This window comes from Canis aureus, chromosome 7 (genome assembly GCF_053574225.1).
Source record: "Canis aureus isolate CA01 chromosome 7, VMU_Caureus_v.1.0, whole genome shotgun sequence".
NCBI classification, from domain to species: domain Eukaryota; kingdom Metazoa; phylum Chordata; class Mammalia; order Carnivora; family Canidae; genus Canis; species Canis aureus.
In genome coordinates this window covers 8,672,140-8,699,964 of record NC_135617.1, presented here as the reverse complement: position 1 = coordinate 8,699,964, position 27,825 = coordinate 8,672,140, and the positions used below count along the sequence as shown (strand labels likewise).

General features: G+C 47.8%; 2 protein-coding genes across 2 annotated transcripts in view; both read left to right on the top strand.

The window, feature by feature from the left end:
- LOC144316675 (beta/gamma crystallin domain-containing protein 1-like) overlaps positions 1-18,049 on the top strand; it is a gene marked incomplete at its 3' end in the record, with an annotated part of 151,658 nt that extends 133,609 nt beyond the window's left edge. The window contains exon 3 of the mRNA XM_077902593.1: positions 17,486-18,049. Coding sequence (XP_077758719.1) covers positions 17,486-18,049 — 564 coding nt within the window. The remainder of the gene's footprint in view (positions 1-17,485) is intronic.
- A 201-nt stretch (positions 18,050-18,250) lies between these two features.
- Positions 18,251-27,825, top strand: part of CRYBG1 (crystallin beta-gamma domain containing 1) — a 47,878-nt gene continuing 38,303 nt past the window's right edge. The window contains exons 1-2 of the mRNA XM_077902908.1: positions 18,251-18,849; positions 23,815-26,098. Coding sequence (XP_077759034.1) covers positions 18,266-18,849; positions 23,815-26,098 — 2,868 coding nt within the window. The 5' untranslated portion in view covers positions 18,251-18,265. The remainder of the gene's footprint in view (positions 18,850-23,814; positions 26,099-27,825) is intronic.

The window sequence follows — 27,825 nt, the reverse complement described above, 5'->3', positions numbered from 1 at the left end:
TGGTGAGCTGGTGAGGGTGAGCCAGGGGAGGCTGGGAGGAGGACGAGACCAAGCTAGCGTGGGAAGGAAGAAGATTGACATTGGTGATGCCCGCCGCACAACTACATGTCCCTTCCCATATCCACCTGGCGTTTCCATAGAAAGCAAAAATAAGGAGCAACATCATGGTAAGCAACTAACTCAAGTTTTGTTATCTCTTCATTGACTAGGACTTTGTTTTTAATTTATAGAGTATTATTATTATTATTATTTTATGGAGTAGTATTATTAATGACATCAATTAGCTTCACAATGGGTTTATTGTCTGGAACTGGCAAATTCTCTGGGCTCAAAAATCTGTAAGCCATTGTGAGTAGAAGAGATCCAGTGGGAGGCTGAGTATCTTGAGGTTGAAATGAAAATGACTCTTATGGGATCTACTGGGTCTGCCTTTTCCTAGGCTCTTGAAAATGTTGCAGGTCATCATCGACAAGCTACTCTCATTAAACACATTTGAGTTAGTTCCATCAGCAGCTCTAACAATGCCAAGTTTATAGAGCTGTTGTTAACTCAGTTCATGGGTTCTTTCTCCAGGGTTCAACACACCTTACCCCTGCTCCGCCCCTTTCCCAAATTTCAAAGGGGAACTGCTGTCCAGCCCCTCTGAAGACACTGGTTGGGAAACATTAGGCAGAGAGTAAGGACGGATTTTTCGTTTTCTTCATGGCAGATGATGGTAGAAACTCTATTACAGTCTTTTAAAATGTAGGTTACCTCTCAAATGTGTTCTCCAGTGGGTGTCGGCTGCCGCTCTTACCAGCCTTGTCCCCACAACGAGCTATTATGTGTTGCACATACTTTCCCCAAATGAGATTTTATTAGGACACGGAAATTTATGGGACAGAGTTGGCTTCATCCAACCCCATCACTCGAGAAATCCTATGGCTTAAAATAAGTTATGAGAAAAAAAGCAATCTTGCAAACTTTTAAGAAAAAGCAGTTTATGTAATGTCTATTAGACTTTGCTTCACTAGTTTGATCATGGAGGCATAAATATAAGGCCCCGAGTAAGTGTTGGCCATTATCGCTGTTTTCTTTGTTAACATTGCACGTGTGCCCCCATCTTTTCATAAGCTAGACACATGCTGAATAAGTACACTGCAAATGTCCTTACCCTAAGATACGAGCTCCTAATCTTCCTCTCGAAGTCTTAACAGAATAAGTACCTGTGTTTTATAAGAAACGCCTTTCAAAAATGATTTATCAGATTAAAAAAAAAAAAGAAAGAAAGAAAAAGAAACCTCTTGGCTAAACACCAATATGACTAGGAACCTTCCGGAAGCATTTTAAGTTGAGTAAGTGGAATTTCTGATATTTTGGTCAACCACCTTATGAAGATAATTGTAAATATCTAAAAAATGTACTCAGCAGATGAATTTAAGCATAGCCTACATACCTTGGTGAGTGAGCGTTGGGGTGGGGTGGGGGAGAGCTGGGAGAGGAAGTGTATTGGCCAGGCTGATGGTCCTGAAGGTTTCTCCCTTAGGTTTCTCTGATACGAGATAAAGGTCCACGGGAGACACTGCAGATACTACTGGTGTCCTGGCTAGTAAGACCACATTTTCATTTTAATTCAAATGTTGAAATGGGCAGGAACCTGCTGCCTGTGTCTCCAGGCATAATCAGGATTAGGGCAGTGCTCAACCTAGGTGCACAGACTTGTCCTTCTCAAGCCTGTACAGGCGTAGTGCTTGCAAAACGCAATCCAAACGTGCAAGCCGAGGCAGAGAGAAGGCATCCAGGGCTCACGCTGCCTGCCAGGAACAGAGTGGTGAGAGGTGATGAAATGCTTTACTTTTCAAACTGACGGAGCAGCCCCTTTCTCATGGACTTCCCATCGCCAGCGTGCACACGGTCCCAATCCCTGAAGGAGACCAAGTCTATGGAGGGAGTGAGGAATAAGAGCAAGTTCCGTGGGAGCAGAAATCAGAGGGGTCTTTCTGGGAATAGAAAAATATCCAAAGTGGAAAAAGATAGCAAACACTGAATGAAAACTCATCATTTTATAGGCTCTGGCGAGTTCAAGTACGAACTCCTCCCCAATTTGGTAATTCTGATGCTGTTTTCTGGGCTCCCCTGGGGCTGCTCCAGTCAGCCCCATCCAGCCCGGACTCCTGGGTCTTCACTACCCACTGCCAGTCCTCCACTTGCTCCTCCTCCTCACCTTCCTTAGCAGCACACTTTGCTTCTCAGCTCTTTCTCTAAGTGACCTTCCTAGTTTATCCCAGATTTTGTTTTAGGGTGTGTGTGTATGTGTGTGTGTGTGTGTGTGTGTGTGAGAGAGAGAGAGAGAGAGAGAGAGAGAGCTGCAGGCCCAAGAGAGAGTCAAATGCAGCCAAAAGGAACAGAGTAGGAAATGGAAGGAGAGAAAAAGCATTGTTAGGCATCTTCTGGTCCCACAAGCTACAGGTGACCTTGAACAAATCACTTTCCACACCCCAGTGAGATGACAATTAGCACCTCACCAGACTGTTATCAGGTACCTGGCACATGGTAGGTTCTTAAATAATGTTAACTGAAATAAGTCACAAAGCATAAGTTATAAAATATGTTCGGTGCCATTAGAAACCAAAGAAATGCATGTTTACCTAGCGATTGTAAAATACAGCGCACAGCAGAAAATGTACAAAATATAAATGTAGGGTATAATGAATAATTATAAAACAAGCGCCTGTAAAACTAAGCACAGGTGAGGAAGTAGCACATTGTTGCCCTGTCTTAGGTCTCCTGTGGGCCTCTCTGGTCATACCTCCCTCCTCTCCCTCACTGCCAGGCCCAGTACTAGGGTGAGGGGAGTCAGGCGCTTGCCTCAGGAGCAAAGTTTAAGGGGTGCCAGAGAAATTCAACAGTCAAGGGGCGCCTGGGTGGTGCAGTCAGTTAACTGTCCAACTCTTGGTTTTAGCTTAGGTCGTGATCCTAGGACCATGGGATCGAGCCCTTCATCGGGCTCTGTGCTCAGTGTGGAATCTGCTTAAGATTCTCTCTCCTTCTCCCTCTGCGCACCCCCCTGCTCTCTCTTTCTCTCTCTCAAATAAAAATAAATCTTTAAAAATAACCCTCAACAAGTAATATTTTATTTTTGTTTTATTTTTTATTTTTAAAATTTATTCATAGAGATGCAGAGAGAGAGAGAGAGAGGCAGAAACACAGACAGAGGGAGAAGCAGGCTCCATGCAGAGAGCCTGACATGGGACTCGATCCGGGGTCTCCAAGATCATGCCCTGGGCTGCAGGCGGGGCTAAACCGCTGCGCCACCGGGGCTGCCCAACAAGTAATATTTTAATGCAATATTTTATTATAATGTTTTGAAAAATAAGTTAATACAAAAAAAGGCATGATGAATAAAATATCAAAATTTTATTTTATTTATTTATAAGATTTTATTTATTTATTCATGAGACACACAGAGAGAGAGAGAGAGAGGCAGAGACACAGGCAGAGAGAGAAGCAGGCTCTATGCAGGGAGCCCAATGTGGGACTCAATCCTGGGACCCTGGGATCACAACCTGAGCCAAAGGCAGACGCTCAACCTCTGAGCCACCCAGGTGTCCCAAAATAGCCAAATTCTAAATATAGAATCTCTACCATAAGCAGTAACCACTCATTTAACTGTTATAATCATCACATCTCTGGTTTTTCTGCGGTTTACCACCTATGAATATATCCCAAGACAATGCAAATCAGTTTTCCCATTCTTGACTTTCATATAAATGGAATTATGTACTGTGTTCTCATCTGTGTCTGGATTCTTGTGATCAACTTATATTTATAAAATTCATCCATTGGTTGTGTGCAATTATGTTCACTCATTTACATTGCTGTATTCTATTATAATGAATGAGCCACAATTAACTTATTCATTTTACCATTGATGAGGCCTGGGACTGTTTCTCGTTGGGGGCTATTACAAGCAATGCCGCTACGAACATTCTTATGCTTGTTCTGGAACAATGTTCATGAACTTCTGGAGAACAGTAGTTCCCAAAGTGAGGTCTGGGGATCTTTGGAGGTTCCCAAGATCTTCTGGGGGAGGCCACAGTGTCAAAACTATTTTCATAACAAAGCTGAGACATTGTCTGCCTTTCAGTCTCTTGCTCTCATGAGTGTACGGTGGAGATCCAGAGGCAACATGATGTGCAGGGATGTCTTGTTCTGCTGGCTGATAGAAAATGTCCTGAGTGTTGTTGGACTTTATTACTCAGCTTTAATTTCTGACCTGATAAGTGTTGCTAGAGATAACCTATATATTTATATAAACAAAGGCTCTTGGGGTCCTTAAATTTTGGAGTGTCAAGAGGTTCTGAAGTCAAAATTCTGAGAACTGCTGCTCTAGGGAGTGTACTGAAGAGGAATTGCTTGTTCACAGGGCAGACCTATCTTCAAATCTATCAGATAATGTCACAGTGTTTTCCAAAGCAGTAACACCAATTTTTTAAGATTTTATTTATTTAGTCATGAGAGACACAGAGAGAGGGAGAGAGGGGCAGAGACACAGGCAGAGGGAGAAGCAGGCTCCATCAGGGAGCCCCATGTGGGACTCGATCCCAGGTCTCCAGGATCAGGCCCTGGACTGAAGGTAGCGCTAAACCGCTGAGCCACCCGGGCTGCCCCAGTAACACCGATTTACATTCCACTCACCAGTATATAAGAGTTCTTATTGCTCCACAACCTCTCTTATATTTGGAAATGATCATTCTCTATCATTATTTTCCAATCTGAATGGTGTGTAAGGATAACTCATTGTGGTTTTTCTTTTTCATTCCCTTGATTTCTAATTAGGAATATATCCTACAGAAATAATAAAGAATATGTGGCAAGATATGCTTTCTGCAGACTGTAGTGCTTTGAAAATAACACTAAATGAACAACTGTGGGGATTGTAGTACATTAACATGATGGGATTCAATGTAGCCATTAAAAATTTATTTTAGAAGTATATTTATTAACATGAATTCAGTGAAGAACAATATGTCAAAAAGCTAATATCAAATGATATTGTATAATGCCCTGGAAAAAAAGCCAGGAAGAAAAAAAAACAATAATAGTGATATCCTGGGATGAAAAAATTACGGCTCCTTTATATTTTCTTCATTGCACTTGGTTGTATATCCTGACTTTCAAATATGAATATGTATTTCTTTTTATTTTTTTTTTTATTTTTTAAGGTTTCCTTTTCCATCCATCTCTTCTCCAGAGACGGTGCTAGATGTTTTACAAACATTTCAGTTGATCCTCCAAAAGTCCAGAGGATGAGCATTTCAGAAACTGCATTTGGGGAGGAATCATTTGAGAACGGGGCTGAGGCTAGGCACACGCCTTTGCTGTTGTTTGAGGGTGGTTCACTGAGGGCTTCAGAAACAAGTCATTGCCCCCAAACGGCTTAGCATCCCAAGATGCACTGTTGTCTGGCTCTCAGTTGTTGATGGGTGGGTGAGTAAGGGATCTCTCGAAAATATGGTTGATGTCTTCACTTGACAAATATTTGAGTGCCTACTGGTACCATGCATTGAGAAAGGGTTAGGGACACAGTGGTGAGCAAAGCTACATTATTGTGCTCATACAACTTAAGTTCCATAAAGAAAGACTGATAATAAAGCATACAAATAATATGAAACAGAGGTGCCTGGGTGGCTCAGTCGATTAAATGTTTGCTTTCGGCTCTGGTCATGATCCTGGGGTCCCGGAATCGTGCCCCATGTAGGGCTCCAGCGGGGACCCTGCCTCTCCCTCTGCCTCTGCCCTTCCTCCCACTTGTGCTCTGTCTCTCTCTCAAATAAATAAATAAAATAAAATAACAAATCAATATGAAGCACAGTTCAAGTAATGATAAGTGCCATGAAGAAAAAGAAAGGAGGATAAGGTTATAGAAAGTGAGGTTCTGGGGGCAGCCCCGGTGACGCAGCGGTTTAGCGCTGCCTGCAGCCCAGGGCGTGATCCTGGAGACCCTGGATCGAGTCCCACATCGGGCTCCCTGCGTGGAGCCTGCTTCTCCCTCTGCCTGTGTCTCTGCCTCTCTCTCTCTCTGACTCTATGAATAAATAAATAAAATAAAAAAATATTAAAAAAATATAAAAAAAAAAAAAGAAAGTGAGGTTCTGTTTTACATTGCATGACCCGATGGTGTCCTCTCTACCTAGTGGCATATCTTCTATACATTATGACCTGGAGGAAAAAAGCTCTAAAGAGAAAGGGGTAGACATCTGTTTGTTCGCTTTATTCTGCTCATGACACATTGAAGGCGAGCACTCAGAAGCAACGAACGATACTCCAAGTTCTGCAGACACGCTAACGCGTTTAGAAATTACAGTTGATACGGCTGTTCTCATCTCCACCTCACCAACTGAGAGTCATAAAGTAATCTTATTATTTACTCAGTTTCTACAATTTCAACTTGGGCCATGAAACATCAGACTATCCATTATGCCGGCCACCACTGTCTTCGGTCACTTTGGGCTTTTCAAAGCATGTTCATGTGTATCATTTCATGTGGATTTCTCAGTAATCCTGTATGACAGATGAGGACTTTTTTGAGAGGGTGAATGATTTGATCCCTATATGGTAATATTCCTGAGTTCTTTTCATGAAAGCATGCACTGTGCTTCTTAATTTGGAGCATATTGCCAGCAAGTCAGTAATTCTCACTAGAAATTATGGAAAAACTGAGAAATTTGGGGGGGGATATATGTACATGAATTGAAAGATAAACATTGTACCATTTTCTAGAAATACCTCCATTATTTTCCGCCATACTTTTCAAGGTGGTTAAACTAACCTTAAGCCTCAAGGTCACTAGAAGTCTCAGAGACAGCGTAGGTGCATAGGGCTGTGTTGGAGAGGCTTCGTTCTTGATGGAACTGCCAGCTCCAAGTTCCTTCTCTCTTCCTCCTCCCTCACCTTCCAGTGGGCTTGACCACTAGCTGTGCCTGGTGGGGGGAGCCAGGCATGCTGCCACAGGCCTCTCCGGGGCTGCTTCCCACTCTTCTTCCTAATTCATTCCCTATCTTCTTCATCACATCATTTATATATGGGTGACCTAACTGGAGGTTATTCCTTGGGATTTGAGTACTTGGATTCTGAGACTCAATAAGAGTTTTCTAGTGTTTAAAGGACTTTTTTTTTTTTTAAGATTTTATTTATTGGAGAGAGAAAGAGCAGGGCGGGGGGTGGGGATAGAGGGAGAGGGAGAAGCAGGCTCTCCGTTGAGCAGGGAGCCCAATGTGGGGCTCGATCCCAGGACCCTGACATCATGACCTGATCCAAAGTCAGACGTTTAACTGACTGAGCCACCCATGGACCCCAGATGTTTTTTTTTTTTTTAATTGAGGTAAAATTAGTACCTATGGTATAAGTTTCAGGTATGCATTACAATTTCCTATGTACATATGCTGCAAAGTGACTGCCACCGTAACTCTAGTTACTGCAGGGCACCTTACAGTTGTGACCTTTCACCCAGTTAGCTCACCCCCCACCCCCCCCCCTTCCCCTCTGGTAACCACCAACCTAGTCTCTGTATAGAAGTCCTTATTCTTGACCTTTAACACGAGCTATTGTGCGAGTCCTTCTTTTTCAAGTGCATAAAGAACATGTTTTTTTTAGTTCTGGGTCAATAAAAAAGGAACTAATTTGACTACTTCACAAGGACATATTTCCATTTTCCCATCTGGCTAAGCTTCTTCACTCCAATTAGGAACTAACTAGTTGGTGTTTTGATTATGCTAATTGAGATACACATAGAGTCCAGGAGGTGGTAAGAAATACTGTGCTATAAATTTCAAATTCCGTAGTCTCCTCCTAGTTACACGTTGTGCATAGGGGGAAAAAATTAGGATTAACCAAATTAGGATTAACTATCTCTACTATAAAGCAAATCAATTCAGTGTGATAGTTCTCTTCACCTTTGGGAGAAAAAGAAAAAGTTGGTCAAACTCTGATCAATTTACACACAGAGAAACATCGTGAGTTATTTGTGTCCTGTAATCGGGCACACAGTGTCAGTGAGGATCCCGGCCCAGAGATCAGAGCACCGGGAGAATTGAGGAAAATACTGAGGGACTATTTACAAACTGTGGGAAAGGTGTTAAGGAAACCTAGAGAAGTGAAAGAAGCTTAAGCTTCCCAGCCCTTTGCTCACGTGGCCTCTTCCAAAATCCTGTCCCTTAATCTGTAATCCAGAATTTGGGGTTCTTTGTCTTAAAGAAACCTCTCAAAATTTGTCCTGCCCCACAGAACCTGATTCTACCCCAAGCAGAGGAGAGCCAAGCACTCCCCTGCAGGCACCAGTTGAGAGCCTTCCCACCCTAGGCCTGACTGCGCAAGAGGAGGAAGCAGTTCAGTCATTGGGAACTGCAGAGAAGTATGGCTGCAGGGAAGGCTCCCTGACAGAGGCCACAGGGTCACACTCGGTCACACCTGGCCACACCCAACCCAGAGCACAACGAGGGGGGTGGGGGGTAAAAACACCTGAGCGCACCCCAGTCCCTCTGTTTTATGTCCCATCAGTGTCTTACACTGGCTGAACCAAACCAAAGCCAAAGGGTAAGGGGGTCAGTTTCCATATTCCAGCATAGTCAAGGGCTTGGGGCACAGACAAGGGTGAGGAAGGGTGGACAAACAGAAATATCCACTGTTTACAGAGTTGTCTGATTCTAAAGACAGCAGCACTCCGTGATAAGTGAGAGCTTATCTGCTGCTGACTCGATCATGTCCATTTTTGTATTGCAAAGCAGTACAGGTTTAACGTACCACATGCAGTCAGACATTCCTCAAGTGGTGTACAAATCATATTCTAGTAAATAAAATCTTATTTTTCTATGATATAACCTCAAATGGGAAAAATTACTAAACTAATTTTTTTATTTTTATTTTTAAAAGATTTTATTTATTTATTTGACACAGAAAGAGAGAGAGAGAGAGCACAAGCAGGGGGAGCAGCAGAGAGAGCAGGAGAAGCAGGCTGAGCAGGGAGCTCCATGTGGGGACCCTGAGATCATGACCTAGGCCAGAGGCAGATGCTCAACCGACTGAGCCCCTCAGGTGCCCCTAAACTTTTAGAAAGCCTGACTTGTGTCTTAGGAAAATTACTTAGATTCTTGGGGTTATGATTTGCCTCTTTAAGGAAAGGAGAAAATTCTAATACAAAGCAGACTCTCAAGAATGATTAGTGGAACGAATGAATTAAACAATCCTGCAATTTAAACATTCTATGATTTTATCTTCCTTTCTGGTTGATCAAGTGTCTGTGGCTTTAAACAATTAGGTTTCACTCTGCTTCTGTCAAACACTGAATATCCTAAGATCACTTATTTTTTGTTTCTTTGTTTTTAAATATTTTATTTATTAGAGAGAAAGAAAATGAGCAGTGGGGAGGGGCAGAAGGAGAGGGAGGAGTAGACTCCCCTGCTGAGCAGAGAGCCTGACAATGGGGCTCAATCCCAGGACCCTGGAATCATGACCTGAGCTGAAGGCAGATGCTTAACCAGCTGAGCCACCCAGGCGCCCGCTGAGGTCAATTTTTACCTGGAACCAGGAGTCTACTTTTCAAAAGAAACTCTTTGCTTCTTCATCAAACCCTCTGGAAGAGCAAAACATACTTTTGGAATAATAAGCATTTAATTATTTTATTAATGATGGTTTTCATATTCAATAATGCCTCTATTTCAGGACACTGTTGAAAATCAAAAAAAAAACAAGCTGTCACTTCCTTGACCCAGTAGTATACCTATGATTTTATACAATGGGATGTGATCATTGTGTAGCTTGAAGCTAGAAAGGAAAACAAACAGAGACACCTGGGTGGCTCAGTGGGTTGAGTATTCAACTCATGACTTTGGCTCAGGTCATGATCTCAGGGTCTCCGAGATCAAGCCCTAATTTGGGCTCTGTGCTCAGCAGGGATTCTGCTTGAGACTCTTTCTCTCCTTCTCCCTCCTACCCTCACCCCCCACCACTTGTGTGGGTATTCTCTCTCTCTCTCTCTCTTTAAAATAAATAAACAAATTGATCTTTTAAAAAAAGAGAGAAACCAAACATATTGTGGTGGAAAGTAGAGAAGTACATATCACCTGAAGTTGAATGGAAGGAGAAGAGATCAAGAACAACATGGAGAACAAGAATGAGCCACAGAGACAGGGTGGGGTGGGCACTGGGAGTGCTGACATCCTGGAAACAGTGCAGGGCAAGTAAGTGTCCCTCCCGAGAGACAGGGGAGCCTGACGGCCAAGAGAGGCTCTGAAAGCCTAATGTAAAATATATTTTTAAAATATTTTATTTATTTATTCATGAGAGAGGCAGAGACACAGGCAGAGGGAGAAGCAGGCTCCATGCAGGGACCCTGAGGAGGGACTCGATCTCGACCTGAGCCCAAGGCAGATGCTCAACCACTGGGCCACCTGGTGCCCCCACTAATGTAAAGTATTATTCACTGCACCGTATGAAGTCATACTGTAGATCAAAAATGGTTGATTTTACATGTCTTTTGGCCAAAGGCCTGCTTGTTACTAACCATATTATAGTCTGTGGGTTGTTTAGTGCGAAGCCGTGGTCTTCACTCATTGTAACAGCCCGGGAAGAAAGCATTATCACAGCACAAATGGAATAACCGAGGCCCATAGTTCTGTCTCCAGAATCATTAAGAGGTAGTACTTTATATTTAGCATGCTCTGCGAGAGGGAACTGTATAACATTTAAAGAAAAATTTATGGGATCCCTGGGTGGCACAGCGGTTTGGCGCCTGCCTTTGGCCCAGGGCGCGATCCTGGAGATCCGGGATCGAATCCCACGTCGGGCTCCCGGTGCATGGAGCCTGCTTCTCCCTCTGCCTGTGTCTCTGCCTCTCTCTCTCTCTCTGACTATCATAAATAAATAAATTAAAAAAAAAGAAAAAAGAAAAATTTATTTAAAAGGTTAAAATGAAAAGCTTGAGTGCTCAATAGGTCAAAGTGTATTTATGTGAACATTTCTTCTTTTACATTTTGTGTATTTCTTTTTTTTTTTTTTTTAAGATTTTATTTATTTATTCATGAGAGACACAGGCGGCGCCAAACTGCTGAGCCACCCGGGCTGCCCCATTTTATGTATTTGTGTGTGTGTGTGTGTGTGTGTGTGTGTGTGTGTGTGTGTGTGTTTGGGGTGGGCCATATTTATTAGCACAAGCAATACGGGAAAGAAGAACACAAAATGAGGGATAGAGAGGAGAGTAGGTAATTTGAAATGCCTCTTCCAACCTCGGTCTGTAGTATCAGGATCCATCTCTGGATCCTCCCATAGATGTACCTTCTGGGGTCCTGGGGCTGGGATGATAATTTGCTGCATACACATACAGTGGCAAAATGCGATTTTACTTTTCACTCTAAAAGTCTTTAGCATTGTGCAGTCCCAGTGGCTCAGCGGTTTAGCACCGCCTTCAACCCAGGGTGGGATCCTGGAGACCGGGGATCGAGTCCCGCATTGGGCTCCCTGCATGGAGCCTGCTTCTCCCTCTGCCTGTGTCTCTGCCTCTCTCTCTCTGTGTCTCTCATGAATAAATAAAATCTTTAAAAAATAATAATAATAAATAAATAAAATCTAAAAAAAAAGTCTTTAGCATAAACCTCCTGGAAGTTGTAAGAAAAGAGTAATATCTCCTCATGAAAGTCGTTCTTGCTTTTTGTGTGTTTCTCTCTCTTGCATCCTGACGCTACATCAGACTGTCCCTGACTGTTTCTCTCTTTTTTCTCCCCACTCCCCGTCCCCATTCTCCATCTTTATTCTTTAGCTGTCATGTGTTTCAAAAGCATTTCTCTCTTATCGAACAGAATTTTCTAGCCCTTGCCCTTACTTTTTAAAACTGATGGGTGGGGCACCTGGCTGGCTCCATGGGTGGAGTGTGGGACTCCTGATCTCTGGGTCATGAGTTCAAGCCTCAGGTTGGGTGTGGAACCTCCTTAAAAAAAAAAAAAAAAAAAAAAGTTGAAGGGTTTTTGAAAGTTGAAGTAGCTTAAATCTCTATATTTTTTAAGCCACACAACTAAAATGATTTTTTTAAAAACCTATGCAGAAAACAAAGTTCCCCCCAATGCAAACACATATGCACCTGTGTTGAGAGCCGGAGGTATTATCAAAGTAACCTGCCATCCTATCATTTACAATAATGTCCATGAGACTCCTTCCTCATCATGGCTAAACTGAAGGAGCTACTTTAAGGCATTTTTTTCCCCCAGAAATCAAAGTGAGTGCTTAGGGAATCACAGGTATTCCAAAAAAGAGTCACTTGTGTACATCAACGACCATGCTTTAGTAGGAGGCACAGGTGAGTACATGTTAAAAGATCTTGACCTGCTTTCTCGAGTCAGATTTGGGCGGGTAGCCAGCAGTCACCCTGAAGAAAATGCAAGTTTGTCTACCAGCAGCTACATTGCCCTGCAGAGTCCTCACTTGGGCAGAACAGAGCTGCAAGTTCTTGGCCACACTAAGTCCTGTGCAAAAAAAAAAAAAAGATTTCTAGTCTGTTTTGGTTTTGTTTAGACCTAATCCTGTTTCTCCTTATCTCCAAGAGCGTTGGAAGGGAGAAGGGATGTTGCAAATTCTAGTAGCAGCAAATGCTTCTTGTCCACCTCCCCTTGTAAGTCCCCGTGCTAAGTGTTCGGAAAGCAAGAGAAGCCGGTTTTCCTGCTCCTAATGGACTTATATTCCACTGGGCAACAAAAAGGTGGGAAACACGTGAAAGACTTATTTTGAAACAGTATGTTAATTACATTTTCATGTAATATGCTCAACATATTTTTCTTCAACCTCCAAACCTGACTTCGGGTAAAGTGCTTCTAAATTTAAAGCAATGACTTCAGTAGGCAATTAGGCAGTTTGAGGGGTGGGGAAGTCTGGGGCCTGAGATGTCCAGACATTTTCCTATGCTAACAGTTTGTAAATTGTAAATTAACAATTTATCCTGTATTTCCTGACCTTTCACCCCCCACTAGTTGAGAAGATCGCAGAGATCTCTGAAATTGTGTGCAACAGTACAAGGCGACTTGTACTAAGTGGCAGCTGCTCAGAGCAGGTGTTGCTGCACCGAGGTTGGGAATCACAACACGGCTCCGCAGCCACTGTGCCTGGGCCTCTACTCGCCCCTGGAGCTTGGATGGGCTTGTCCTCGACGCCTGCACACGCCCCTCACGAGCTCCATTTGACATTAGCCCACAAGAGCTCTCTAGAACAAGCCCTAGCACACAAGCCACGGACCATCTCTGAGGTAGTCCTGTTGTGGACTGCACCCCTCCCAATCAGGCAGGGGTGACAGGAGGATTCCGAGTGCAGGTTCTGCGCAGTGAGGTGTGCAGGCTGCCTTAAATAAGGCGGGCACAGAGTACGTGGGAAAGGGCTAAGTGGGAAGGAGGCGGCTTTGGGCTTGCAGTGCTCCCTGAGATCTGTGAACACCCAGCCCAAGAACTCCCCACCTTCTGACTGGGAGAGCCCGGGGAGGGGCCTGGGAGAGCAGGAAAAAGACTGATTGGCCCTCTGGCCTCTTTGCAAAACACTCCCCTTCCCAATGGACAGTGGGTAGGTGCTGGGTCCCCTCCTACCATTAGCACTCCCCGTGCGAAGGCTCCTAAGTAAGAAGGTCCCTACTCTGTGGACAACTCACTGGCCATCTAGTTTTTCATTTTCCACCTGCCACGCTCATTCTTCCTCCCTAAACACTGGAAAGAAAAATCCCTGGCTGAGAAGAAATGCGCGTCCTATTTTAAGAAGGAGTGTTTCTCAAAGATAGGACTGGGAACTGTAGTTCAGATGAACGGAGCGCCTTGCCTAGAGATACGCTGGCGATGCTGGCGATGCTAGGGACCTGGCTCCTGGGGGAGGCTGCATTTTTTGTAAATGAGGACCTAGCTCTTAAAATGTACTCGGGGCTCCCATTGTCTAAGAACTATGAAATGTGCATCTGAGCCAGATGGATTGTTTCTCAGGGGTTGTTTTCTTTTTTTTTTTTTTTTAATTTTTTTATTTATTTATGATAGTCACACAGAGAGAGGCAGAGACACAGGCAGAGGGAGAAGCAGGCTCCATGCACCGGGAGCCCGACGTGGGATTTGATCCCGGGTCTCCAGGATCGCGCCCTGGGCCAAAGGCAGGCGCCAAACCACTGTGCCACCCAGGGATCCCGGTTGTTTTCTTTTTAAACCAACTTGATTAAGATATAATTTATATGTAACAAATTGGACCTATTTCAAGTATACAGTTTGATGATTTTTGAAAGATAGGTACATGTGTGTGACTATCACCACAATTAAGATATAGAACGTGGCCATTACCCCCCAAGTACCTTGGCGCCTCTTTCCGGTCACACTGCACCCCTCCCCACCCCCTCCCTACCCTCAGGCAACCACTGACCTACTTTCTGTGATTATATATTAGATTGGTATTGTCTAGAATAACATATAAATAGAACCATACAGTCCGGAACCTTTTGAGTCTGGCTTCTTTCACTTAGCACAACATTTTTAAAGATTTCTCTGCGACATTACACGCATCAGAAGTTCAGTCCTTTTTATCGTGGAGTAGTACTCTGTTGTATGGATGTACCACGGTGTGTTTCACCATTCACCCTTGATGGACATCTGAGTTGTTTGCAGTTTTTGACAGTTGTGAATGAAACTGCTGTGAACATTCATGTGTAAACAAGCAAAACCCTGCAAGTCTAGGAAGCTGAGTACACAGAACAGTAGCCTGACAGGTGATAAGCTGCTGCCCTTCTCAGGGGAGGAGGAGTCAAGTGGTTGATGAGGCCCAGCTACCAAGAGCAATCGGTTTTGTGAAAAGCAGCTACAGCCAAAAATGAAAAAAATGCCAGCACTGAGCAGAGAGGAGCGCTGACCAGGCACCCTTCAACCCCATGGGAACAATGGGCTGCACCATGAGGGGCAGGACAGAGCGATATACTTAGCGGTTTTCCTTTGACATGGGCTAAAACTGAGCCAACAGACTCAAACCTTTTTTTCCGGGCACTTCTTTAGAGTATGTGTGAAAGCCTGTCCAGGCAGTGGAGACACAGTGCTGAGTTTGTCTCCGGAGTTAGAAAAACTACTGGCTGTGCAACCTTGGCCAGAGCTAAGAAACCTTGGCAAATGGGCAGTTAAAAGAGCACCTCCCTCAGGGGCTGTTGGGAAGCTTAGATGGGATTCTATGTAAATCTCTTTGCAAGGGTCTAGCACCTTAAGGGCTGAGTAAGCATGAATTATGTTTAAAAATCATGTAATACCTTTGACTTAGAGTTAAGAATCCAAGTATATTCCTTGGGCAGTTGGAATGTTTATTTTTCTTCCTAAGTTGCACAAGGAATTCTTCTTATATTCTTTATATAACTGTTGTAGGATTGAATTATTAATCAAAATCTGGTTAGACTTTAGAAGCGTTCCAGTTCAGTCACAAAAGCTCCCAGTGGCTGCAACACCTAGCTAGTTCCCAAGCTCCCGCCAGGTGCTCCTCAAACCCAAAGGGTCACTCAGGGCTGGTCAGTAAATGTGATTCATGAGCACTTCTCAGGAGCCGATTCCGGGGGTGTAGGGCCTGCTACAGTCTCTTCCTCTGGGCTGACTCTATCTCAGGGGTGCCCCCCACCCCACGTCCTCAAAGGGTCCCCGCGGTGGAGCTGAAGGAGCTCCGGGTGGAGGCTGAGGACTTGGGTGTGATCTTGTGGCTGTTGCCCGCCTCCCACCTCACCCCTTGGTCCCTCCGCTGCCCTGGCTCCCTCCCCTCCTTCCTGCCCGGGGTGACCCCACCTGGCTAGGCTGTCGCGGAGTTACCCTGCTGGAGCTGCCTCAACCAAGGCTTGGTGGCCCGTGCACTTCCAGGCCCGTCCTGCCCGAGGCCCGCGGCGGGATGCCCCGCAAAGCTAACGCAGCTGCTCGTAGGTGTGACTCGGGAATCTCTCTAAACAGCTAATATTGTTAAAAAAAAAAAAAAAAAAAAAAAAAACAAAAAACTGCCCTGAAGGCTCGCCCTCCTTTAGGAAAGGCGCCCACTGGCAGGTCTGCTTCCGTGGGGACGTTCGAGCGCCCCGCGCTTCGGGCGCGCCAGGTGCGGGCCGTTGGGCTCCAGGCTACGGAACAGGTGCACGTTTTCCCCCTTCCCGGACCCTTCCCACGGGGTGGGGGGGATGCTGCCGGGGCTCCCCCCTGAAGGCCTGCGGGACTGTGAGGCCCCCTCCGCCCCCGCCGAGGTCGCTCCGGGGCGCTGGGCGCCCCCCGGACCGGAGGGGAGGATGCCCCCCTGCCCCCAGGTACTCCCGGGTGTGCGCTCCTAGGACCTCCGCACGGGGTCGAGGCCTCTCGGGTGAGCCCCCCCCCCTCCCGCAGCAGCCGGATCGCGGGTGGCCGGGGAGGGGGGGGGGGCATCGGGCGTCCCCGGAGCTTCTCCCATTGGGGGAGCGCAGGCCCGCCCAGGTGCTGGAGCCCTGGGTTTCTTAAGAGTTTTCATTTGCAGTTCTCTTGGACCCAGGTGGCTTCTTTTTGTTCTAGAAAAGACCACCGGAGCTTTTTACTCGTTTTCCTTTCTTCCTACAAAAAGAAAGGGCGGTTTTTTCAAAACAAAGCAAAACTCCCCTTTCTTTTTCTTTTTTTCTTTTTTTTTTAAACTCCCCTTTCAGATACTTTGGGGGCACCTGGGTGGCTCAGTCGGGCTGAGCGGCTGACTTGGGCTCAGGATCTGGGGGCCAGAGATGGGCCCAGTGTGGGGGCTCCGTGCTCAGCGGGGAGCCCGCTTGCCCCTCTCTGTCTCTGCCGCCCCCACCGCCCCCCTCACCCCCATGCCTTCTCTCTCTCTCTGTCTCTAAAATAAAATCTTTAAGATACTCTCGTGTGTTTACTGCTACCGTGTAGTCACGCGTGGCTGTTTTGAAATTGCATCTTTATTGAAGGAGGCAAAAAGCAAAAGCTGGGGCAACCTGGGAACTGTTGAGTTTGTAGGCCTGAGTATTTGGACCTTCTGATTTTCCCTTTAAAACACAAGGATTCGGGCAGCCCGGGTGGCTCAGCAGTTTAGCACCACCTTCAGCCCAAGGCCTGATCCTGGGGACCCAGGATCGAGTCCCACATCGGGCTCCCTGCATGGAGCCTGCTTCTCTCTCTGCCTGTGTCTCTGCCTCTCTCTCTCTCTCTCTCTGTGTCTCTCATGAATAAATAAATAAAAATCTTTAAAATAATAAAACACAAGGATTCTAGTAGCAGGAAATGTTATCCCAAGTAGCGCCAAGCATAGACGGGGCTTAAGAAAAAATGTGACAATCCGAGTTTATTTTGTTGGAGTGCATGTAGCACATGCAAAAACCACAGGTCTCTAATCTTCCAGGTGGGCTGGTCGCTACCATTTTGGCTTGTCCTTCTGCCACGTGCTTACTCCTAAAGGGGGGGGGGGTGGGAAACGCAGATTCTCATCGTTTCTCTCCCCCCCACCCCCAACCCCTTTTGTTTTCCAGTCCAGGGCGCAACCACCAGAGGAAAACAGACGCAAGCCGGTGTTGGGGAAGCTCGGCACCCTGTTCGCGGCCGGCCGGAGGAGGTCCGGCAGAAGCGGGGTGGAGAGCCCCTCCGGCTCCCACGCCAAAGCCGCGTCTCCCAAGGATGGGACCTCTTCCAAACCCCCGGAAAGAGAGAGTGACAAGAGCCAACCTCAGGGCAGCCAGCCGAAGCAAAGGGACCCGGGCGAGGAGGCTCCCCCGCAGGAGAGGCCCCCGGCGCGGGAGCCCGGGGGGCCCTCGGACAGCCGCGTGCGCGCTGCGCCCCCCGACGCCGGGCGGGCCCCGTGCGCCAGCGGACGCGGGGCGGCGGGGCCGCGGGGCCCGGGGCGTGATGCGCCCCAGTTAGAGCCTCGGGAGGCAGAGGGAGGGTCCGTCCCAGGGGCCGCCAAGCAGCTGCCCTCCCCGCTCGAGAGTCCCTCCGGGCAGGGGCGCGCGGAGGCGCGGGCGGGCGGTCCCGGGGAGGGCGCCCCCCGCGGCGCTGGCGGCGAGCAGGAGGCCGCCCCGGGCGCCGGGGCTGCGGCGGGGGCGCCCCCCGGGTGTGCGGAGGCGGGCGGGGGCCCCGGGGCGGCGGCGGGGGCGGCGGCGGACGGCGGAGTGGGGCCCCGGCGCGGCCCCGGAGAGCGCGCGCGGCCCGCGGCGCTGACCCTGGTAGTCTCCCCGGGCGAGGGCGAGGGCGCGGGCGAGGGCGCGGGCGAGGGCGCGGCCCCCGGGCCGGAGGACTGCGGCGACCCCGACGACATGGAGAGGAGGTCGTGCGGCCGCCGGGCCGGCAGGCGGCGGAGGTCGCAGAGGTCCGCCGAGTCCCCGGGGCCCGACGCGGCGCCGCCCGACAGCGCGGGCGGGGACGGCCCGGGGAGCGGCTGCGAGCGGGCGCCCGACGCGGGGGGGAGCGCGGACTCCCCGGCGGGCCCCGACCCGGGCGTTGCCGCGGCGGCGGGCGCGGAGGCCAAGGCCGGCCCCGGGGCCAGGGGGCAGCCCCGCGGGGAGGCGGAGCGCGGCCCGGCGCCCCCCCCGCCGCCGCCCGCCGCGTCCCCGGCCAAGAGGAGGGGCCGGAGCCGAGGCCCCGAGGCCGCGCCCGCCGGGGAGCCCCCCGAGGACCGCGCGGACGGGGCGGCCCGGGGCGGGCCCCGCGAGCTCACGGTCAAGAGCGCGACGCTGCTGCCCGAGATCAGGCCCGAGCACAAGAGGGGCCTGGCCCCGGGCCACCCCGACGGCCGAGGCAGAGAGCCGGGCCGGCCGGCCGCTGCTCCCGACGCCGACGGAGGGAAGCCCAGGAACCATCTCGGCGCCGGCAGGTCCACGGTGACCACGAAGGTGACCCTGTAAGTGGGGGCGGGGGGGCGGGGCCGTCCTCAGGTGCGGGGGGGGGTGCGGGGGGGCTGGGGCTGTCCGCAGGTGCGGGGGGGTGCTGGGGGTGCTGGGGGGGCTGGGGCTGTCCGCACGTGCGGGGGGGCTGGGGGGGCTGGGGCTGTCCACAGCTGTGCAGGGGTCTGCTGGTGGAGCTCTGGCCGATGGGCAGGGGACGGGGGTCTGGGGGGCGCGGGGGTCTCTGCATTCGGGGCAGATGGGTCTGTGCACGAATTTTCCCCCTCCACACCGTAACTAAGACAGTGAAGCGCTGGTTAGCACAGGTTTAAGAAGAGGACACTTTGGGAAGCCCAGTCGGGTTGCTCATTCCTGTTCTGATAGAATATTCAGTTTGGTGGATGTAAAAATCTCCCGAGACTCAATGTTTACTCGATTGAAAGAAGACCCCTTAGCCTGATGTGAGCTAATCCTTTTTTTTTTTTTTTTGTTTTTAAGATTTTATTTATTCATGAGAGACCCAGAGAGAGAGGCAGAGAGACAGGGGCAGAGGGAGAAGCAGGCTCCCTGCAGGGAGCGAGCCCGAGGCCAGACTCAATCCTGGGATCCGGTGATCGCAACCTGAGCCAAAGGCCCACGCCCACCCCCTGGGCCACCCAGGTGCCTCCTGGGCTAGTTCTTTTATTCAAAATGCACCCCCGCATTCCTGGGTAGGGCATTCTGTGCTGCAAATTTGGAAACCGGGAGCAAACCGGCTTACGTTCAGTGTGACCCTGGAGCTTTGACACCTGTGAGTCTAAGAGAACTCACAGAACTTTTTCTGGAACTCAGTGTGGCTTAAACATCCCCCCCCACCCCCATTTCTCTCCTTAGAATGTTAGGGAAGTTAGTGATATTTTTGCTCCCAGGTTGAAAAGTAATTCTTAGTTATTCAAATGAAGAAAAAGCAGTGTCCTGGGGGGGGAGGGGTGTTGTTAAATGAAAGGATACCATGCGTTGGAAGAATCAAGCTCAACAGGCTGACTACCTACTGTTAAATTCATTGATTTTTTTTTTTCCAAATATTTATTGAGTGACTTCTGTGCATGGCTGGTATTGGGCCAGGAGCTCTGAGGGGAAACTCGCAGTGTGACTCAGTGTTTTGTCCTTGAGGAGTTTCTGGCCCATTCTGGCTTGCCAGATGCAGACAGATGCTACAGGAGGTGATGGCCCAGGGAACTGCTCGCTGGGTTGTGAGCTGTAAAGGCTGGGGAAGCGCAAAGTAGGAGAAGTCAGTTGGCTTTTTGGAGGTGAGCTTGGGCTGGGGTGCTCAACGTGGTTTGGGAAGGTGGCTGGGGTAAGGAGGGGCCCCTGTAAAGCCCCAGACCCTCTCCCCTTCCCACAGGCTCACTGCCCCACCTCCCAGGGAGCGTCTGTGAAACATGAGCATCTAAACTGCCCAAGTCGAAAAAATAAAATAAAAATAAAAATATAAACTGCCCAAGTTGTTCCTACATTTATTCCTTATTGAAAGAGCCAGGATTTTCACAGCATTTTGATCTTTAAACCAAACGGTTTCATTCTATCTGAATTCTTGGAGAAGTGAGGCTCTAGAGTAGGAGGTCTGTTTGGTAAACACGTGAGGGAGAACCTGCTTAATGAGTAATGTGAGCTACCTCACCAGCTGCCAACCTGGAGACCTTTGATAAAGTCAGCTATTTATTCTGTAACGGCTGTGTCAGAGGAGTAATCGGAGTGGGTGATGCCCATTATTTGTAGAAGGCCAGTGTGACTGCACACTCAGACCTCCTAAGTGTGAGCTTAGAGAAATGTTACTGCGGAGCTGTTTAAGGACGCCCTTACCTGCCTTACCTGCCTTCCAATTGGAGAACGCCAGTGGAAAAACCAGAAATGTTGCAAGGAGTAGGGTAAACAGACCTGGGGAGCGATCCTGCAACGAAACTCTGCACGTCCTGTTTTCTGTGAACTAAACCACGTCTTCTTCTCTGTGCCCATCACTTTCTACCTAAAATTTCTCCTCGGCAAGGCATTTGGCTTGATTATGCTTTCCACCAGGCCTCACGCTTGGTGAATTGGCAGTCTGTGGAAATGGGAAAACTAATTCCTTCTAGTCTTTTTCTGTTTGATGGATTTCCTTTCCGGTTTTTTTCCTCTGATGGTATTTTAAGAAGGAACGTTACCGATTATTTTTAAAAAGCAATTTGCATCTGAAGTTTTAGTGTAAATTATTTTGTATTCCCTGAAGAAGGACTGTGCAGCAGCAAGTTTCTCGATGCTGTTAGAAAAATTATGTCTTCAGTTCTGTTCCAGGTGTTGAATGTTGAGATTAGCAATGGTATGTTTAGAATAAGGAGAATTTTCCTCTCCTAGCCACAGCTTTTAAGACATCAGATGATTTTCCCTTCTCCCATTATAATAAAGGCATTACACAAAGCATGAATTAGAGAAGCCTTCCTTTTAATCGGTATGAGCTAGGTTAATTGTAGTGACTCTTGGTAGCAGAACTTAATAGCACAGAAAGTTTGGTTGTAAAACATATTTTGATCTCGGCGTAAATCTTTAATGTGCAGATGTGTTTCCTGTCCTTAAGGTAGCTTGTTGGCTAACCTGTAGTGTTTTCCATTGACATCATAAGATATACTTTGATGTTTGACTGTTCCTTGAGCTGATTAGTGAGATTTTTTTTTTTTTTTTTAAGATTTGATTTATTCATGAGAGACACAGAGAGAAAGGGAGGCAGAGACACAGGCAGAGGGAGAAGCAGGTTCCATGCAGGGAGCCTGATGCGGGACTCGATCCCGGGACCCTGGGATCACACCCTGGGTCGAAGGCAGACGCTAAACCCCTGAGCCGCCCAGGGATCCCTGAGAATTTTTTAAAATGTGTATTTACTGGCATGTGAACATCTTTCATTAACTGATGGCATTTGTAAGCTCTCCATTTCGACTCCACTGGTTTTAGAATTCAGTCTTCAAGGTAGTGTGTGTATGTTAATTTTCCTTTTAAATTTAAGATATGGGCCCACCATGAGGGAGCCTAGCTATTTTGTGGAGCTATTGGAGAGAGCAGTGCCTAAGAGAAATTCATGAGAGTATATGAAATTTAGTATTTAAATCAAATTCCTAAAAATAAAAATCTAAGTTCCTAATGCTATATTTTGGAAAGACTTCTCAAGTCTTTTCAGTGTTCTCATTTTATCCAGAAGGATAAGGTGTCTCACCCAAAGTCATATTGCCTGTTCCTTCAAAAAAGCCCCTCTTTCTTGAAAGCCAATGAATCCATGTGGAGGCAGCAGTGAGATTTCTGTGCTTCTCCACTTTTCATGATCAAAGTAGCCTCCAACGTTTGATCGCTTAATCTTACAGCTCTCACGATAATTCATTGACCTCTTGAATATATCAAGCTGGAAAGGACCAGATTTAGTCACTGAGGTCTGGGGAAGCAGAAGAGTAGAGTGGTCAGGAGCATAGCCTCCAAAACCACAACCCCTGGTTTCAAATCATGGCCCTGTCCCTCACTAGGTGTATGACTTCTGGCAAATTACCTGCCTTTCCTAGGCTTCAACTTCCTCGTTGTAAAAGAGAATGTTTAAACTAGTACATTAGGCAAGTACACTGTTTCTCAAGTGTGTGTCAATCAGTGATTCTTAGTGGTTATTATCTCCTCATTTTAGAAACCACTAGATGTATGGTTTAGACATTGTGTTGTGTTTAGCTTCAGAGCCCATTCTTCTAGGAAAGCTTAAAAGTGATATATACAATAGACAAGTAGAAGTGACTTTGGTCGAGAGGAGGGTGGCTGGCCCCAGCCCTCGGTCGCTCTTGGACCCTCGGTCACTGTTGGAGAGAACTCCCAAGAATTCCTTCGGCCATCACTTGGGAAAGGTGTGGTGGGGAGAGGATCATCTCTGTTCTAAACTATCGATTTGTTTGTTTTTTCTAGATAGGAAAGGTAGTGAGTCCAGTGAGTTAACTTGACCAAGCTCACACATTAGTGTAGGAGCCAGGACCAGAGCTGGCTAATGTCAAACAGAAAGAAAACAAAGATTTATGATTTCCAGTAGGCGGTAATAACCAAGAAATATTATAGCTTCTTTATAGAGCGAGGGGAGATGCCTTTTGCCCCCACCAGAAGGCAACAACACCAACAGTTGAGTAACTGATAAGTAAATTATGGTACATCCATATGATTAAACTTTTATGCAGACATTATGAAAAACTTCAAATTTTTAGTAACATGAAAATGTTAAAAATGTGAAAGATAAGATTAATTTATCTTTTTTTAAATATAAAATCTGAAACACTATGGAATGGAACAATTCCAATTTTGTTAAAAGTATTTCACCATGCATACAAAAAGAGTACACTAAAATGTTAACAGGGAGATTATTTGAGTGGTAGGAGTATGAGTGATTCTTCATTTTTATATTTTCCATATGATCTGTAGTGGACACACTTGTATAATCAGAGTAAAGTTATATGAAGGAAGATGAAGGGAATAAAATATTCAAAGAGGTAAATAACAGATAAATATTTTTATAATCTAGCCTTTTGAAATAGTGTTTAAAAATTATGATAAAATAAAAATACACAGCTGCTGTTTGGGGAGATCATTTACATATTCAAAATAAAGGAGTACATCAAATATATAAATTCAACCTCGTGTTCTTCAAGCCCTAAGCTGTCTTCTGAATTTAGTGTCAAGCACCGTGCTCACATATTAGGTACTCGATAAACTTGCTAACCTCCCACCTCTTGACTTTCTTAGCTATATAATTTTCTCATCCATCCTACAGAAGCAAAACCTCCATTAAAAATAGTTGAGTGTACTTAGGATTGTTTTAAAATAGTCTCATAAAAAAACAAATGTTACTTACCAGAGAGATGTTGGCTTTTCATAATAATAAATGTTTCGTAGTAAATTGGTATGTTGGCTTTTCAAAACTAGGTCAATAACTTTATCTTACTGCTTTATTTTTGCAGCCCGGCCAAGCCCAAACATGTGGAACTAAATCTTAAAACTCCTAAGAATCCTGACAGTTCGGGAAACGAGCATAATCCATTTAGCCAGCCGGTTCATAAAGGAAACACTGCCAACAAAATCTCCTTATTTGAAAACAAAAGGGCCAACAGCAGTAGCCCAAGACACGCTGATGTTCGAAGTACAAGGAACCCTCCTGCCTCCTGTAATAAAACGTTTGTTGGGAGGGCGAAGCTGAATTTAGCCAAGAAAGCCAAAGAGATGGAGCAATCTGAAAAGAAAGTACTGCCAAACAGTCACCAGAATGGTATGCTGGCAAAGGAAACCTCGACAGAATCCAAAGTTACTGAGGAGGAGATCCCCCCAGCAGCCGGCAGCCCCAGTGCGGGGGGATCGGGGGGCCAGCCTCCCCAGGGCCAAGCTCCTGGCCCTCCACTTCACCCAAGTGCTAGAGCAGAAGTGCACACAGACGCCGGCTGCCCTCCCGAAGCAGTGGCCGCAGCTCTGAATCCTGTCGAGGACCACGAGGCCTCGGGAGAGGATGACTCAAAGGCCGCGGGGAGCAAAAGACTTGCGCTTGAAAACATGACTGATCCAGCACAGGACATTCCCGCCACTCTTGATACCAAAGAGCCCCCCCCAGCGGCCGCACCAAAGCCACAGGATACGTTATCTGACTCACAGCCCCCAGCTGAGTCATCTAACGGGCCTTCTCCCTCCCAGCCTGCACCCAAAGGCGCGTGTGTTCGAGCTCCCATAAGCAGTCTCCCACGAACTGATCTAAAAGCGTCAGAAAACCATAACGGCTGTGTTCTGCCCCCGCCGCATAAGAACGATGGGGCGGTGCAGCCCTCCAAGCTTGAAGGAGGAGGAGGGGCAGCAGCGAGGCCTCCTCCGTCCGCAGAGCACGGCCCGGAGGCCGTGGGGCCCGAGTGCCCATCCACGGTCCTTGTCCACGTCCGGTCTTTCATGCTCCCCGTGGAGAGCACCCACGATGCAGGCGCCCAGGTCATCTCCGAGGGCCCCGAAGTCAGAGGAGCCCAGCTGCCAAGTTGTCAGAACGATCCACTCGAAGTGGTTTCTGTCGCAAGCTGTGCTCCCCCGAAAGAGGAAGGCCCGGGCCGCGAGGGCACAGCGCCCAAACCCGGCCATCGCAGCGAGGAACCCGCAGCCGAACCTGGCCCCCAAGTCACGCTTCCAGAATCCGGGGAGCACCTGCGACCCGCGACCCTGCAGGGCGACCCCAGCGCGGGCAGCCCCCCGGGCGGCGCTCCAGGGCCCCACGCGAGTGCGGCGAGCGGCCCGGACAGCCCTGCCAGCCTCGGGAGCGGCCCCGCGGGGGGCGACGACAGCCTGCTGGATTCTTCTTCCGACATGGAGAAGTTCACTGAAATCATCAAAAACATGGACAGCACAGCCTGTGTGCCCCAGAAGAAGAAGAAGGCCAGGGTGCCCAGCTGCCCCGCCCCTCCCTTTGTCATGCCGCCCATCCACGAGGACCACCTGGAAAAGGTGTTAGATCCCAACGTGTTCACCTGTGGCTTGGGGAAGAAAAAGGACAGCCCCCCAGAAATGTCACCGGCCCTGCACTTGATGCAGAATCTTTACACAAAATCCAACCTGAGGAGCAAACGCACGTCCACGGAGCAGAGCGTCCCCTTCGGGTTGTCGGTCCTGGCCCCGGACGGGAAGGCTGAGCCTCCCACGGGCCCCGAGACCGAGGACAAAGAGAACAGAGATGTCCCAAGCGGCGGCGTGAAGAGATCGAGGCTGGAGAAAAGCGCGCTCTTCTCCAGCATGTTGCCTTCAGCACAAGACAGAGTCTTTTCTCCGTCGGTGACGTCGGTGAGCACCATGAGCACGTGCTTCGGCGCTGCCCGGAGCAGCGGTTCTCTTGCTCGGCCTCCGAGGCCCGGGGCAGAGGGCGCCCCGCCCTGCCGGGCAGACCAGGAGCAGCCCAGCCTCCCACCCGGCAGCCTCAAGGTCTTTGGCTTCGACGCGACAAATGCATCCCTCCCGGGTCTGAAAAGTCCAGGCTACATGGAGAAATACCTGCCCAGGGAGGAGACCAAAGAAGATCCGGGGTCGCGGAGCAACGGACAGCTGCCCGAAGCCAAACTGTCCGAGTTTCCTAAACCGAAGACCGGCAGCGATCGCGCCGAGAGCGTCCTGAAGTCGAGCCTGCCCAACCCCGGACACAGCGACGCGGACTTCATGGGTCTCTTCAAATCCAGCCGGTTCGACCCAAACGTGTCTTTTTCTGCAATGTCATTATCAGATGCAACCGTGAGTAGCCACGCGTTACCATCTGTTGGGTGGGTTTGTAAAACGAGAGGGGAGAGGGACGGTGAGCAGTTCGTGGTGTTTTAAGTGGCCGTGCGTGCGATGGTTTCTGGCCCTCTGTCCCACTGCAGTCCCACTCTGTGTACAAAGAACTGGGGGCCAAGAAGAGAGGTACTAGGATTTCTGTCCCCAAGGCATTGCTACTCTAGTGGGGAAAATATGCTCTAAGTATCTTAAGGTGTTGTAATCTGAAAGGTGTAGGTAAGCTACCTCGTCTCTACAGACAAGGTTATTTTTTTATTTTTTTCTTACCTAGTTCTGGGTAAGAATGCTCAACGCTCTACTTAGCATTTTGAAGATTTATAAAGCTGCTTCATTTATTCAGAAAAGCCCCACCAAGAAATCTTGTTCCTAACCCTTCTCTTACGATGTGTAAGATCCACTCTTTCTTTCCCTAAGTAACGAGGTGATTATCCCATGGAACTCGGGAAGTAATTTCTCTTTATTTGAAAGTTTCATCAGGGAAACACTTTTTCCTACAAGCTGCTGGGGGGCATAGAGAGTTTTGGTCCACCTCGGATCTTTCCTTGAATATCATAGCGAGGGCAGTGAAATAGGGTTTTGAAGGACGGTTATGATTTCTCTGTCTTCTTTTATCTGGCTTCCAGAGGTTGTTTCTTTTTAGGGAGTTTTTGGTGTGAATTTTGTGGTTTTCTGTTACGGAGCTTCATACTCAAGTGGAGGGAGGAAACTGAGGCAGGCAGAAAGTAAGTTCTAGAGGGCAGTTCCGCTAGCCCCGAAAAAAGAAGTGGACGGACCAATGTATTCCTATTGCCCACGCTGTGGACTGGGCTGTCAGGCAAGTGTAGACCATCATGCGGCACAGCGTAGTCCGTCAGAAAATACCGTGCCCTCTTCCTCATTTACACAGACACTGCAGTGTGTTTCCGTTTGTTGCGTGGGCTCTTGCTCAAGCCTAGCATAGGATATAATTTTGGAAGCTCTTTCAAAATGCACGGGTGGGTGTCCAGCAGAAGCTCAGATCCCTCTTTTCAAAACTTTTCAAACTTTTGGTCTCAAGACACCTTTGTTAATTAAAAACTACTGAGGACCCCCGTGAGAACACAGGAGCACGCCTTCCATTAACCATCAGAGCAATGATGTCATCAGATGTCCTGGACTGTCTGGAAAAGTCTGTTGCACGCTTGTGAGGGAGAGACTGAAAAAGGAAAATACCCTCTTCTTATCATTAGAACAGTTTTGACCTCGTTGACTTCCTGGAAGGTTCTTGGGGATCGTCCAGGGGACCTAGGACCACACTTTGAGAACCACTGCTGTAAACAAACAACACTGAATCAGCCCATAGCACTTAGAAATCATAAGATTTTTAAGTATTCCTCTCAAGCCCAGTTTCCACTGGGCTACTTGCCATTTCAGTACAGCCTTATTTTCTCTTTTTAAATCATTCTTAGATCACTTCTCTTACTTGACAGCAATCTGATGAGTCTGACAACAAAATACACAGTTTCCCTATGGAATCCCTTGAAAAATCGAGCCAAATGGAGTAAAAAGGAGAAACAAAGTGTTTTCTACTTTCTCTAGGTCTTTTTATGTTTAAATTTTTGTTGTTGTTGCTGTTTTCTTAGGTCTTGGGCTTTGTTTATTCTATAGCTATTCTGTCTTTATCATCTTACCTGAATTTTGTTTTAAATTTCAGGCCTTCAGCTTAT